Consider the following 13,162-nt stretch of genomic DNA (forward strand, 5'->3'; position numbering starts at 1 on the left):
ACTACAGAGATTAAGAAGAAGAAAAGTAGATAAATTGTAGTCTGACTAATCAGAACAAAGAAACAGTTCTCACCTTTACATGAGCTTTTAATTCTAATTTTTGACTGCGGAAAATGGTAATCAATTGTCAAATAATAATCGATGACACATTTATGATGCTTTCTTTTGCATTTCACTGTCTCTACTTCCTTCTGAAAGAAACTGAATCTAGGAACAGTAGACAAAAAACAACCTTTATTACAACAAAATTCTGATGCCTATCATTTTTCATAAACATCCAATGCAGGTTTGCTTGGGATTCCCTTCTAATTCTTCAGGCTTGTAATCATCTAGAATGACGATGAATACCTCTTCGAATTAAGATACACATTCATATTGCATAGTATCTAGAATCCCATCTACAAGGAACTTGGTCCGATGTCTGACTGGCTGGTAATAAGCTGGTAAAACAAGAGAAGGTATTCACAATAAAATTTAAAGCGAGATAGCAGTCGTCTATTTTTGAGAATACAAATCCAATAATCTAAGTGACAAGCTATTGAATACAAGCTTACAGTCACTTACCCTATTTTTAAGCTCCATTCCACCAGGAATAACTATTTTCATGCCTGGCCTTGCAGCAATACTGACTTTCCCCTAAATTTTCAAATAAAAACGATCAGCAAATATTAGAGAGCATCTTGAAAGAGAAACAAATGCCTAATAGTCCTTTCTCAAAAAAAGTAAAATTCCTGAATATATTGCTTACGACCAAAAGAATGAATCAAAGCAAAGCGTGTCAACATGACAGAGGTATGTATTGGGAAAAAAGAAATAAGACAAAGAGCACCATTCGGATGAGATTATTGATGTACTTTTCTTACCTTTAAAGTTATGCCAGTTCCAAACCAAACATCCCCAGTCACCTTCAAGCTATCAAGTTCTATAATGCTTGGAAGTGACTTGAAACGACTATGCAAATCATCAACCTGATCAACAATTTAAATATGTTTAATATAAAATAAATTGATAAATGAATGTCGTAAAAAAGATGGAGGAACATATGTACATTTCCAAACTCAGTTCCCAACTCAATAGAAGGATCTTTGGGATTTGCTCTTGCTGCATTTCTCACAAGAGTGCCTTCAGCTGAGGTGTAAAGATCTGACTGCAGAATATAAAAATGATGAAAACGTTAGTCGTAGAGTCTAATATCATGAATAGAGAACCCAGTTAACAAAACCACATCCCTACAACCTGCAAAATGAGTAAATCTGAAGTTCTTTCAACTGGAAGGTATCTTGACCATGGAATTTCAATAGCAAATGCTCGATCGAAAAACTGGATCACATGAGAAGATAAGGTGACAGAGGATATCAGAAAGAGCAATGCTAAAACTAAGATTGAACAAGCTTTTGATGTATATGCGTAACAATATATTTCTACTTAAAGGTGCTATTGCTTCAGGAACATATCTTGTGAATTTTGGATACTAATACCTTTGAACTGGTAAAACCCAGATCACTTCTTTGTAGTAGCCTCTCAACGCAGCTCATACTCATCCACCTGAAAAGAAATAACAGAGGCAAAATGATTTGATTCCACCCTCTTTTCCACCATAAAAGAAAAATAAAAACTAAATCACTTACATTGTATTGATTGATTTGACATTCTCCTTCGACTTTGAGCCACGAAAAATGAAAAACAAAAATCCAAAAATAAGATTCATCATACAATGCAAATCCTTGAAACTCTAATGAACTGCACTGTAACAGTTCACAAATATATAAATTTATAGGGTGTGCAGGGAGGAAGGAGACTGATTGTGAAAGCCTATGTCACATTGACTTGATTCCGGTATTACTTCATAGAGTAAGGTAAGAATCCAGTATCAATGCATTCAGAGTTTAGAAAGTCTTTTGATGTACAACAATAACAACATACCCAGTGTAATCCCACAAGCGAGATCTGGGAAGAGTAGACTGTACGCAGACCTTACCCCTACCTTGGAAGGTAGAGAGGTTGTTTCCGACAGACCCTCAGCTCAAGGAAAAAAAAATAGGTGTAAAAAATATACATGAAACAGCCATACCCTTGTCATATTAGTTGAAATGAACAAAATCAAGCCAAATGAAGATTTAGGGAAAAACATTAGCTGGGGGAGTTAGAGAAAAATATCTTGACTAATATCAATGCAACTTTCACCTAATGGATCCATAATCAAGCTAGAGAAAACTGATGCATCTGAACAATAGACATGGTAATTCAATTTAGTGATTCCTGCAATTTGATTTAGTTCTAACGAAAAAAAAATAAAATAACCAAAACAAATTTGTTCACTCTCATTTGTCTTTTTCTCATGGCAAACTTGTCCCGTTTATATCTAGATGGAAAAGTTTACCGTACCCAAATTTCAAACTAATATGAACTAACACCAGAACTCTTCTTCGTTTTTTCTTATAATGAAGTAAGATAATATCATTAAAAAGACATCAGGAAGATGCCAGAGTACAAAAGGCAAAAAGCATCTTAGCTCTAGTACAAAAGTCTAAATACAATGTTAGCTCCAACACAGAGTGCATACGCTAAAACCAGGGACCTAACAGAGTCCAAAAATATGTCGACACTATTAACAGGGGTAAGGAAAAATTCCAATTGAACAAACTAACAAAACATCTAGGTTTCACGGAGTGCGTTGGAACATATATTTTGTCCAACACTTTGACAGTTTTGCAATCTTCTGTACTATATAACCATCGTACTAAGCACAAGTTATCTCTGGTGTGATAATGGACAAGAACTTTCTTTTATGACTTACTCCCTGCTTTAGGAACAAACTTTTACATATTTAAAAAGAAAGAAAGAAAATTATCACTTGGTGTCCAGTTTTGACTGGTGAATTGTGCTCATCTGCTGAGAGCCATATATTGGTTTCTTACATTTTCTCAAAGCTTTCAAAACTGCAGCTGGGGTTATTTATGACAGCTAACTTGGTTCGAGTCAAGTGTAAACTCGGACCTCATGTGTGAAATTAAAAGTCAGAACAGGCTTTTTTTTTTGAGGAGTCAGAACAGGCACATTGATAAACTCCAAATTGCTCTGGTCTGCTGAGAACCACATACAGGTTTCTTATGTTTTCTCAAAGCTTTAGAAACTGTGGTTGGGGTTATTTTTGACAGCTAACTTGGTTCAGGTCAAGTGTAAAACTCGGACCTCTTGTGTGGAATTAAATGTTGTCAGAACAGGCATATATTGTCTAACATAGTGAATTCAGACCATAACCAACCTGAATCCTTCCTTCCTGAGGCGGAAGACTCGTCTCTTCCATTCCTGAGGTGGTAGGCATTACCTGAAATACTGAAAATTATAGCAGCAGCAAGCAGGTACAGAAAAGAGCTGAAATTAGTAGCTTTTGGTGATACCTCGACGCAATGTTCTATGCTGTTCTTAATCAAATGATTCAGAATTTCTGAACAAGCGAATCAAGGAGCTGTCCAAAAAAATATCACTCGGAGATAAAAGATTCCAATCACCTCATGCAGAAAAACAATAAACAAGTTATAAAACTAGCAAAAGGATACTTGGGTCAACAACTTCAGCAAGATTTTCTGACTGCAGCAGTAGGAAATACTCCTTACCCTGTAAAATAAATTGAAGTATGTTACATATTCAGCATGATGTCCAAGTTAGCAAGCCTCACATAATTGAGAAATATATTTACATGTATGTTTGCACAAACATGCTAGTTGATAGTCAAGAGAACTCATGCAATTACACGAAAGAATGTTCTAGATTTATTCTGCGTTTAGAATATGATAGAGCAACCCTTCATAATTTTATCATAGTTATGAATCTCAATTTTAGGTAATTTCCTCATTTAATAACTCTTTTTTCAATAAGTAGGAGTTTTGCTTGTTTAGTGTAGCCTAAATTACTATACAAGGAGTGCTCTTTTATATTTGTTACCAAATTCAGTAAGAAGCCTTGATCCTTTTTCCCATACGTATCAGAACTTCTACAACCTTGTGAAGACTAAAAGTAGCTTATGCCGTCTGCTTGGACAAATTTTTCCTTCTTTTCAAAAATTTATTGTTCTTGTATCTTCCCTGACGTCCGGTGGCATCAGGCTTCTTCTGGTGATTATTCTGGTGACATCATCACCATCAACCACTATTCAAACCATTCTTCATTGCAACTTCTCAAGCAAACATTCCTATAAAACTTTTTGTTCTCTTTTTTTCTTCTTGGTATCAGAGTAAGAGGTGTAGAGGTCATTGCTTTGAACATTGAATTTTAGTCGTTGTTCCGGCAATTTTTTGGCTACTTTTTAGCTGTTCGGCTCAAGCAATGCTGATGATAAGATGGGGAATAGCATCTCCCCGCCTTTCTTCAATGACAGACAAAAGATTCATCTACATGTCCGCTAGAGAAAGCACTTTCTCCTATATACCATTTCCAGTGATTTTTCTAGGAAATAATTCCAGCACCCTTTTCTCCAGGGATTGTTCATTATTTTGAGATACACTATCCATGCGACTAGTTTAAATACCTTGACTTACGAAATTCTCTTGTTTTCAAAATTGACAAACTCAAGTTGATTCTCACCAACTATAAGAGGGTATGTTATAACTCAAGAGAATAGATGCAATTAAATGTTTAAATTATCCAGATTCATTCTATGTATTTCGGTTAATAGTATAAAATATTTTTCTAATTCTTTCAAAGTTAGGAATATCACTGTGTAGGGTTTTTCATGGATGCCCGAGAAATCTGTATGGAGTCAACCCTTAGGACCAACTGCAGCTTTCGAAACTCGAAGATAATGGGTCCTCTCCTCTACCCTTCTCCATTCAAATACCAAGCTTAGCTCACATGTCGCAAGACTCGAACCTGAGATCTAAGTAAGAAATCCATCAACCTTTGTTACTTGAACTAAAGCCTTTGGGACAACTGCATAGGTTATTTTCCTTATTTAGTACCTTTCTTTATTTCATATAGTACCTTGTTTCATGTACCCATAAACTCCTATATAGAGGTGCTCTTTTACGTGATAACATCTCAATTCAATTAGATATTCTCTTTTCATAGTATATGTGCTATGTGTGTGCGTGTATATAGGAAAAACCAGCACAAATAATAATACTGCCGAACTTTCTTGCTAAGGTCTTAATTTGGATAGTCTACCTGAGAAATTAGCGGTTCAAGCTTCCCACTGATGTTCAAAGAAAGGAAAACCTCCAGCAGGTTGGATGGATATCTACCAAGTCAAAACAGACATTAGATAAACCAATATAGTTCAAGATCAAAACAAGCTGAGATTCATAATCATTAATAGGTTTAATGATCACCAGAACAGCAAATCAAGTGCTTCAGTTAAAAAAAAAAAGGAAAATAAGTGTTGATTAGATACCACTGAGGCCTAACTTATCTTTGAAAAGAAATACTCTTGAAATGCCTTACTAAGGACATCATAACAGACTCTTCTTTTGCTTCCTTTAGCTTCTAAAATCAATAAAGTACCTTAGAATCCCTCTCAAACACAAGAAAACCCTTACTCGAAAATCCATAGTGTTCCTGTAGTTACGATTTATAGGTAGATCTTGTCCAGAAATTGACCCACTAAATTAACATAACAACAAACTGTTTCGAGATTTTAAAAAAATTGTGTAACAAACTGTTTCTAGATTAAAAAAAATTGCGTCCAACTTTCAAATGTAGTGTTGTACCCTTGATCCAGTTTCAAGTGGATACACATGCACTGACGCTTTAAACAACATACATGTTCGACTTGCTGTATCATCAAATGTGACAATTAATTATTGGTAACAAGTTTTATTCTTAGTGGGTGCCAGAGTATAGGTGTTTTGAGGCAAGGGATGGATAGAGAATCATAAACTCACTGAGTAAACTTTTTCCTTTGTTTTGGTTCATACTATCACAATGACCCAAACCATGCAAGAGATGATTACTATTTGAAGATTAACTAGTTCCCTGGACTAGCCAAAAGTCCTTGTCTAAATGCTTTAATCATCAGGACACAAATGCAAAATATAGATCACAATTTACATGATGGTGGATCAATTTAATTTACTCATTGTGATGTCATTCTTAAGTAAAAGTAAGATTAAACATACACACTATAATTTTAGTCAGCATAAGAAGAGTGACGTGAGGAGAAAGACTAAGCATACGCACTATGAGTTTAGTCAGCATAAGAAGAGTGAAGTGTGGAGAGAATTGATGGAATTGTGGTGCCGCAATGCAATCAATTTCGTTGTTCCAAGAAAAATGGAATGATAGATGAAGACGTACCACAAGATTCCTTCAAGCTTTTCGGATTAGAAAAGGGAAAAAGGCAGTACCAAGAAGAAAGTAAATTCCAGGTAGCTTTTATGTTGCACTATGTACTAGAGAGGTTTTTTCCCCCCTCCAAACACACATCCCATGCAAGGTACACTTCTGCAATACATCTCTCCCTGTCGAATTTGGAGCCGCCAAAAAGGATGCGGAAATCAACATAGGCATAAGGGAGAGTTAACCAACTGAATGCCTCGAGGACATCAAGAATTATACACAGCAAAGTTGTATCATTTCAATGCAAATTTCTGATTTTAAATAACAAAATATTTTTTGATTGTTTGATTCTAAATTTTGGTCTAGTGGTAAGAGTGTAGTGTACGTCACAGGTTGGAACCCTTCCGCAGACAAAAGCTCGGTTGTTAAATGGAGAAGGGTAGAGGAACGGCCCCATTATCCATCGAGTTCAATAAATAAATAAAAAATTGAGATTCCGTTATAGCTGTGATTGTGTAAAGAAGATACTTATGCAAAAAGAGGTGAGTAATTTAGTTGTACAGCCTAAAATTAGATCTTCCCTAAATGTAATTGCTCAGACTTACCTGTAAAATTTGCTACAGTCACACATTCTCACATTAACTGGTTCAGAAACATTTTTCAAAAAGTTCTCCAGAAAAAAAAAAAGAGAAGTTCTCGAAAAACAAAAATAGCCCCATTCAACCACTTAGAAATTCAACATACAGATAAGTTGCAAACCAAGATTGGGTGGAATGGTGGATTGTTTAAACCCGTGAAATAAATAACCAGCTTATCTTTATTTATTTTTCATAAGTTCTTTAATCTTCCATTTCTCATTTGGAGTATCAAACTTTGTATTCTCTGGCACGAAGAAGAGAAAGAGCAACTAACCAACTGATATCCTTTCCAAAAATAACTATTGTTTCGAATTCAATATTTACCATAACTTCCTGGAATAGAGCCCCCTATCCATCAAACTATTAATTTTATTAAGAGTTCACATCTCTCTAGTATAACTCAGCAGAACAAGGCATCAACACAAGCAACCAAAAATAAAAACTTATAAAACGAACAGTGTGCGCATTATGTAGGCAGAGATAAAATAAAGAGATGTAAAAATAAGTTTTGGTATAAATGGAATTTAAAGGATCCACAAAGTTTCCAAGGGAAAATAGCCATGAAAAAACATATATGGAGGCAGAAAATGCATTATATTTATAAAGTGAAAGAAGGTTCAATTTTCCCATTCCTATCAGAAGGGGATCACTATCGGAGTAGGATTTAATATCAATCCTTGATAAAAGCTTGTGAAGAAACAGAGAAACAAACAGAAATTGTGGTATATATGGAACTTCAGCTGATCCACAAAGTTACATAAAGAAAGTAGGATGAAAACGAACACATGGCGGTGGAGAATGAACTACACACTGTGCATCCAATGATCACGCCAAAAAGACACAAAACTAAAAGAAAGTATGATTCAGAAGTAGCAGCTCTACAAGATTACTAGATTACTGAAATGCAAAAAGGTTCAACTTCCATTTCTTTTTTCTTTATTTTTTCAACTTCTTTTTTCAATTGGAGGGAGGTCACACAGGGTAAAAATTGTTCTCATAAGAAAGGCATATATGTCCTTGAAATACAACATAGTACTCCTAGTCCAAAAATGACGCATTTGCGAATAATTTAAAATACTAAATATGTACAAGCAGAAAGCGATAGGAAAATGGATAGAAGAGACAGACAAAAACATACAATTTTTCCTGTGCGCTTGATTTATTGAGGGTTCGCGACTCTGAAATATCTTCAATATTTTCTTGTTGACGTTGGCTCTAAAAATCCATTGTAAGAGCTATTTACTTCAAAAAAAATGAAGAGCAGAAAAGAATAAAACAGAAAACACATCACATGTCAGAATAATACAAACCTGAGTGAAAGTGTGGATATTTTTATTTGGGTGCTTCTCCAAAACCTAATTTAAGTTATTAGCTGATTAGTTCCCAGAAAATCACATTAAAAAGCTCAGAGTACGTGTGATATAACAACAGTCACCTTCATGATGCCATTGTGTGTACTAGGAGTATTCATCATCAGCAATGGAATATTGCAACCATATTTTGAGTTGATGGACTGCAAACATATATCCAGCCAGTTGTCCAAAAATTATACATTACAAATCAGCAATAAGAAACTAAACAATGGTTTGCATAAGAAACTGGGAAATACCTACCTCAATATGATTGACGACAAAATCTAGACAAGTGAATCCATGACATACTTCAAGTGCAGATCTGCATATCAAAGCAACACTAAATAAGTAATGATAAAAGCAAGAGCAAGATAATTAATCAAAAAGCACTACAAATTGAATCTGTAATGTAACTGCAGTTACATGAGTCTTTATTTATCATTCCAGAACACGACATTTTTGTGATTGAACATTGAATTCATTCCAAAAAAAGTATCGTCTCTTCTAATACACTAAGAACTTCAAATCAGTACAGGTCATGGGTGAACTCTGTTAAAAGTAAAAGACATTTCCATGGATGAAGATAAACGGGTGAAAGTCTTCCACCCCACCCTTAACTCGTATTTCTTCTTTTCTTCCAAGGTAAAAAAATCAAAAGCAATGACTTCAAAAGTCAGCGACCAATGCATTTGGAGATATATGACATGAAGGTTAGAAAAGTAAAGTGTGTATGACAAACAAATTTGTAAGGAGATCTCATACACAAAAATATTCAGATAATCAACAGTCCACGATCCATTTCCGTAAAACAGAGTCCTAAGGTATTTGCATATAAAATTTCTGGAATTAGAACTTTAGACTCCTCTATGGAACAATATTGAGAATCAAGAAAGAGAGCCTTAAATGTTATTACCAGAAGTTAATTGCAGCTAAAATCTTATAACTGTAGATGGGATTCGTCAGTCTATTTACTAGTATAATAAACGAAGTTGCTTATAGGCTGTGATCACTTAGGAATAATAAAAGAAGGAAAAGAAAACTTCTGGAAATCAAGTACAGTAAGAAAGGAAAACAAAGTGTTTATTGAGAAATGAGACCAAAATTGGAGTTGACTGTCATTTCTAAATAAGTGGAAGGTTTTATATGCACAACAGTAGTCACCATCCAAATGGAAAGGAAGTTTTTGCAATCTATGTGGTACAAAAGTTTCACTTTCTCCTCTAAAAATAACTCGGGAGGAGACTGTAAAATAAACTGGCAAGTTTCTTACTTCATTTTCTAACCAGGAAGCATAAGTTGCAGAATTTATGACAGTCTAACAGGCATGAAGTACCTCTAGAATAAACTCAAGTTATCACAGCAGCAGTATCTATCAACATAATAAAACAGAAGCTCTAGGCGGTGCAAGTGAGCCAAAAGCCCACATACCATAAAATTAAAAAACTTAATCAAAAAAGAGAAATAAAAACATTTTTATCTGGAGAGATCATATATTCTACGAAGTATCAGCTTGAAGTAAATAACAATATTGTTAGAGCCACTTGTCTTTTAGTGTTAATCAATCAGTATATCTCAACTCTCAGCTGAATGCTTACTTTGGTCCACTGAAACCCATATCTGATCCCAAATTACCATTAAACTTTAACACGACAAGTTTGTCCAGTAGCTGCTTAGTCTCGGTAAGATCTGCATAAAAAGGAGACCAAGTGATTGATATATCAATCAGATACATAAATAAAGCATGATTAAGTTACCTTAATGCCTATGTACCATAAAAATCATAAGTATTTGTAAGAAGGACAGAGTCAACAAGAATATTTTTTAATAAGGAATAATCAAGAAGAGTATAAGAATCATATATTACCCTCAGAAGCATGTTCTAATCTTTCATACGGCATAACATAAATTTTATCCTTGCTGACTGTCTTGATCTTGTCAAGTTGTTCAACTTCCTCTCTACATCCAGATTACAGGCAGAAGGGAGGGGGGGGGGGGGGAGAGTCAATAAAACAGTAAATTAAAACTTGAAATACTGTTTGAAATCAATGAAGTTATAATAGAAGCACTCAACATTCAGAACTACAACTCTCTATACTATATCTAGATATTTTAAATACTTCAGTTGTACAAGTATAGCAATTCTATAGTTAGTGAGCAGGATCGTTAGACGAAATTGAATTTCAGATAAGTAAAAATAAGATGCACAAGCGGTTTTCCAATAAACAAAGCTGGTAAGGAACCAATCATCTTTTGTTGCATTGCGGATTTGGCTGGACAGCTGTAAATCATTGCATTCTCATTGCTTAATATCTCTTGGGTGTTATGTTACCAAGGGCTGTGGAAGAAGCAATTACGACTTGGAGATTGGAGAGGATCGTCAATGAATAGAAGACAACACCTTGAGAAAAAAACCATGTATGGATAGCTGGATAAACTTGGTTGAAGACGATGTATGACTTAAGCAGAGTCACATGCATATCTTGTAAATATATCTTGAAACAGACTTGGTGCTTATTACTGTAACTTTGACTTATCAAGAAACAAATACTCCAAAAGCACGACTATACCAGAAAAACACATGAAGCAGCAAATATAGTTTGAATTTAAGGTTCACTAGATTTTATTAATCATGCATGAGGCATCCACAAATATGAAACTTTCAAGCCTGCTTATCAAAAATATAACCTCTCCAGCCAGCAAAAGAAAGAAGACATTGCAAATAAGATACATGAGGAGCAAACGTTAAACCTCTCATTTCATTTGTGAAAAGAATCAGATCATATACTCATTCTTTTTAGGCCAAACTTTCAGCCTATCTAATTATTATGACCAGTGGGAATAAATCACAGAAGATGTGTCAGTCAATTTTGGAATGTACAGCTACTCAGTCTTAAATTATTGGTCAGACATATGAATCTTACTCACTTTGCTATTTCTTTTATAAGTCAAGTAAAATGAAATTTCCATGGTATGGCTTTTCATGTTAATCAGGTGGTTCTTAATTAGTTCTATTAATTTAACTGAAGCTTTTGCTGCTACTTTAGAAATTTAAACTTCTTTTTTCTTGAGAAGGTTCTTTAGACTATACCTTCTGGTGTTATTCCTAGTAAATTCTAGAACAACTTTTCTTTTTTCTCTTGGCGTAACTCTAGCTTGTTACCCAGCCTCAAAGATAACTCCTTTATATTCTTAAAAGACATCTAAGAGCTATGGTACCTTTGAACTATCACAGCAATGCCACAAAGTTGGAGGCAGCCATGTTTTAATATCCATATCCATCGGGATTACTCATCAACGACAATAGGCGGCCAAATCCCTTTCTCCTAGTTTTCAACGCCATCATGTATCACATTATCCAACTATCAAAATAATGTAATTTAATAGGTAAAGTTGAACCCCCTCAGTTTACCCCCATATCAGCTAGTCTCAGATACATTTTACCTCAATGAGTGTTAAATTCAGATCGATATAATGTTGTATAGTTGAGTCATTGAGATAGTCACAAATAGACATACATGTAAAAATTACAAGTCATCACACCATTGGTGCATTAGGGGAAATCATTTGTGCCAGTGTAAAAAAAGAAATTCAACATTTTGACAGTAGAGAAGAGAAGGAAAGGAACTGAAAGCCACTTGATATTACCTAATTTCAGGCTTTGCAATTGCAGAAGCTCCCAAGGCAGCATTCAACCTTCTCTGCTCGTAAAGGAAAGTCTTTGTAATCAAATTACAAAACAAATACACAAATTGCACCGAGTCTTTGGCAGGCACAGGATAGGTAATTTTCTTGTAAATATCCCACGGCATACTCGAATCAACAAGACCCACAATTGGAATTTGCAACTTAGCAGCTTCTTGAATCACAGAAGACTTCCTCTCGGTATCAAATATGACCACACAATCAGGTGGCTGTATAGCCGTAAGGTTCAACTTCTTATTCCTTCCTCGAAACTTTCTTGGACTTGAACTGTTTGTTAAAAAGCCTCCAAGACGCCAAGAAGTATCATTCCTACATCCAATAGTTTTAGTCATCTGATCGATAATTTCATCGAAAAGGGTATTGGTGTTGACGAAAATGAAACGGGCTCTGTGGCGAACAAGTTCCCCAATGAATGAACAGGCGTTACGGAGACAGATCAATGTCTTGTCGGAATCTATGATTGTCATTGCATTCCGGGAGCCTACTGAGTAGATTTTGAAGTGGTGTGCCGCCACACGCCGACCCAACTGGGCGTTTGTGCTTAGGAGCTTTTGGATTACTACTGAATGGATTGTCATTGTGTGAGAAAATAGAGAAATGGGATGTACTTTCTTGTATAGATCGACAATGGAAGTTCAGGGTTTAAGGGTTTTGAGTTTGAGGACGAAGGGCTGATGCCTCCGGCCGATAAAATCGTCCAATTGTACTTCCTCAGTTCACTTGTTCCATATAAATGAAGTGCATAGTTAAAATATTGGAAAATAATTTGGGAATTAATAATTAATGTAAGGGTAAAATAGGAAAAGAAAATATTTTTCTGTTCCTATGCTACCATTTACAAGTGAAGTAGAAATTTATTTTTAGTATATTGAATATAAAAGAATAAACGAAGAATGTAATATACAAGAGTGTCAAATAGACCGATTTGACTTAATTCTTTCTTGTTATCCAAAAAATAACCTCAAAGGATTATAACTTTCACAAATGCGTCATAAGTAAGTATTTGTCGGAAGAAAGATGTGAAATTACATTTTCACAAATTATGCTTACTGGAGTAATAACTTTGATGAAATTTGTTGACAAGTTCTATTGAATGAGCATGTTTTGTCTTGTTCACAAGTTATGTCAGGCGAGCATAATTTTGATGCAGATTGTTTATAAATTTTTCTAGAAGTGTATTCAATTATTCACCGATTT

General features: G+C 34.9%; 1 protein-coding gene across 1 annotated transcript; it reads right to left on the reverse strand.

The window, feature by feature from the left end:
* Positions 1–26: 26 nt before the first annotated feature.
* Positions 27–12,686, reverse strand: LOC129886875 (UTP--glucose-1-phosphate uridylyltransferase-like). Its single transcript, XM_055961761.1, has 18 exons — positions 11,909–12,686; positions 10,128–10,219; positions 9,859–9,949; positions 8,525–8,585; positions 8,347–8,424; positions 8,222–8,266; positions 8,050–8,126; positions 5,164–5,236; positions 3,561–3,618; positions 3,402–3,448; positions 3,266–3,328; positions 1,629–1,660; positions 1,479–1,545; positions 1,237–1,320; positions 1,049–1,147; positions 864–968; positions 565–636; positions 27–440 (listed from the first exon to the last, which is right to left on the reverse strand). The coding sequence occupies exons 1-18, from the start codon at positions 12,541–12,543 to the stop codon at positions 399–401; spliced, it is 1,821 nt and encodes a 606-aa protein (XP_055817736.1). The 5' UTR covers positions 12,544–12,686; the 3' UTR covers positions 27–398.
* Between the last annotated feature and the right edge of the window lie 476 nt (positions 12,687–13,162).

Source organism: Solanum dulcamara, chromosome 4, assembly GCF_947179165.1.
Source record: "Solanum dulcamara chromosome 4, daSolDulc1.2, whole genome shotgun sequence".
NCBI lineage: Eukaryota > Viridiplantae > Streptophyta > Magnoliopsida > Solanales > Solanaceae > Solanum > Solanum dulcamara.

Bases quoted from the DNA above. Each gene is read 5' to 3' on its own strand.
- LOC129886875 (XM_055961761.1), bottom strand. From the start codon at position 12,543: ATGACAATCCATTCAGTAGTAATCCAAAAGCTCCTAAGCACAAACGCC. The intron at 10,220-11,908 runs GTAATATCAAGT...ATCTGGATGTAG, and splicing joins ATTGCAAAGCCTGAAATTAG to AGAGGAAGTTGAACAACTTG. The intron at 5,237-8,049 runs GTATGTTTTTGT...TTGACTTGGTAG, and splicing joins TCAAGCGCACAGGAAAAATT to ATATCCATCCAACCTGCTGG.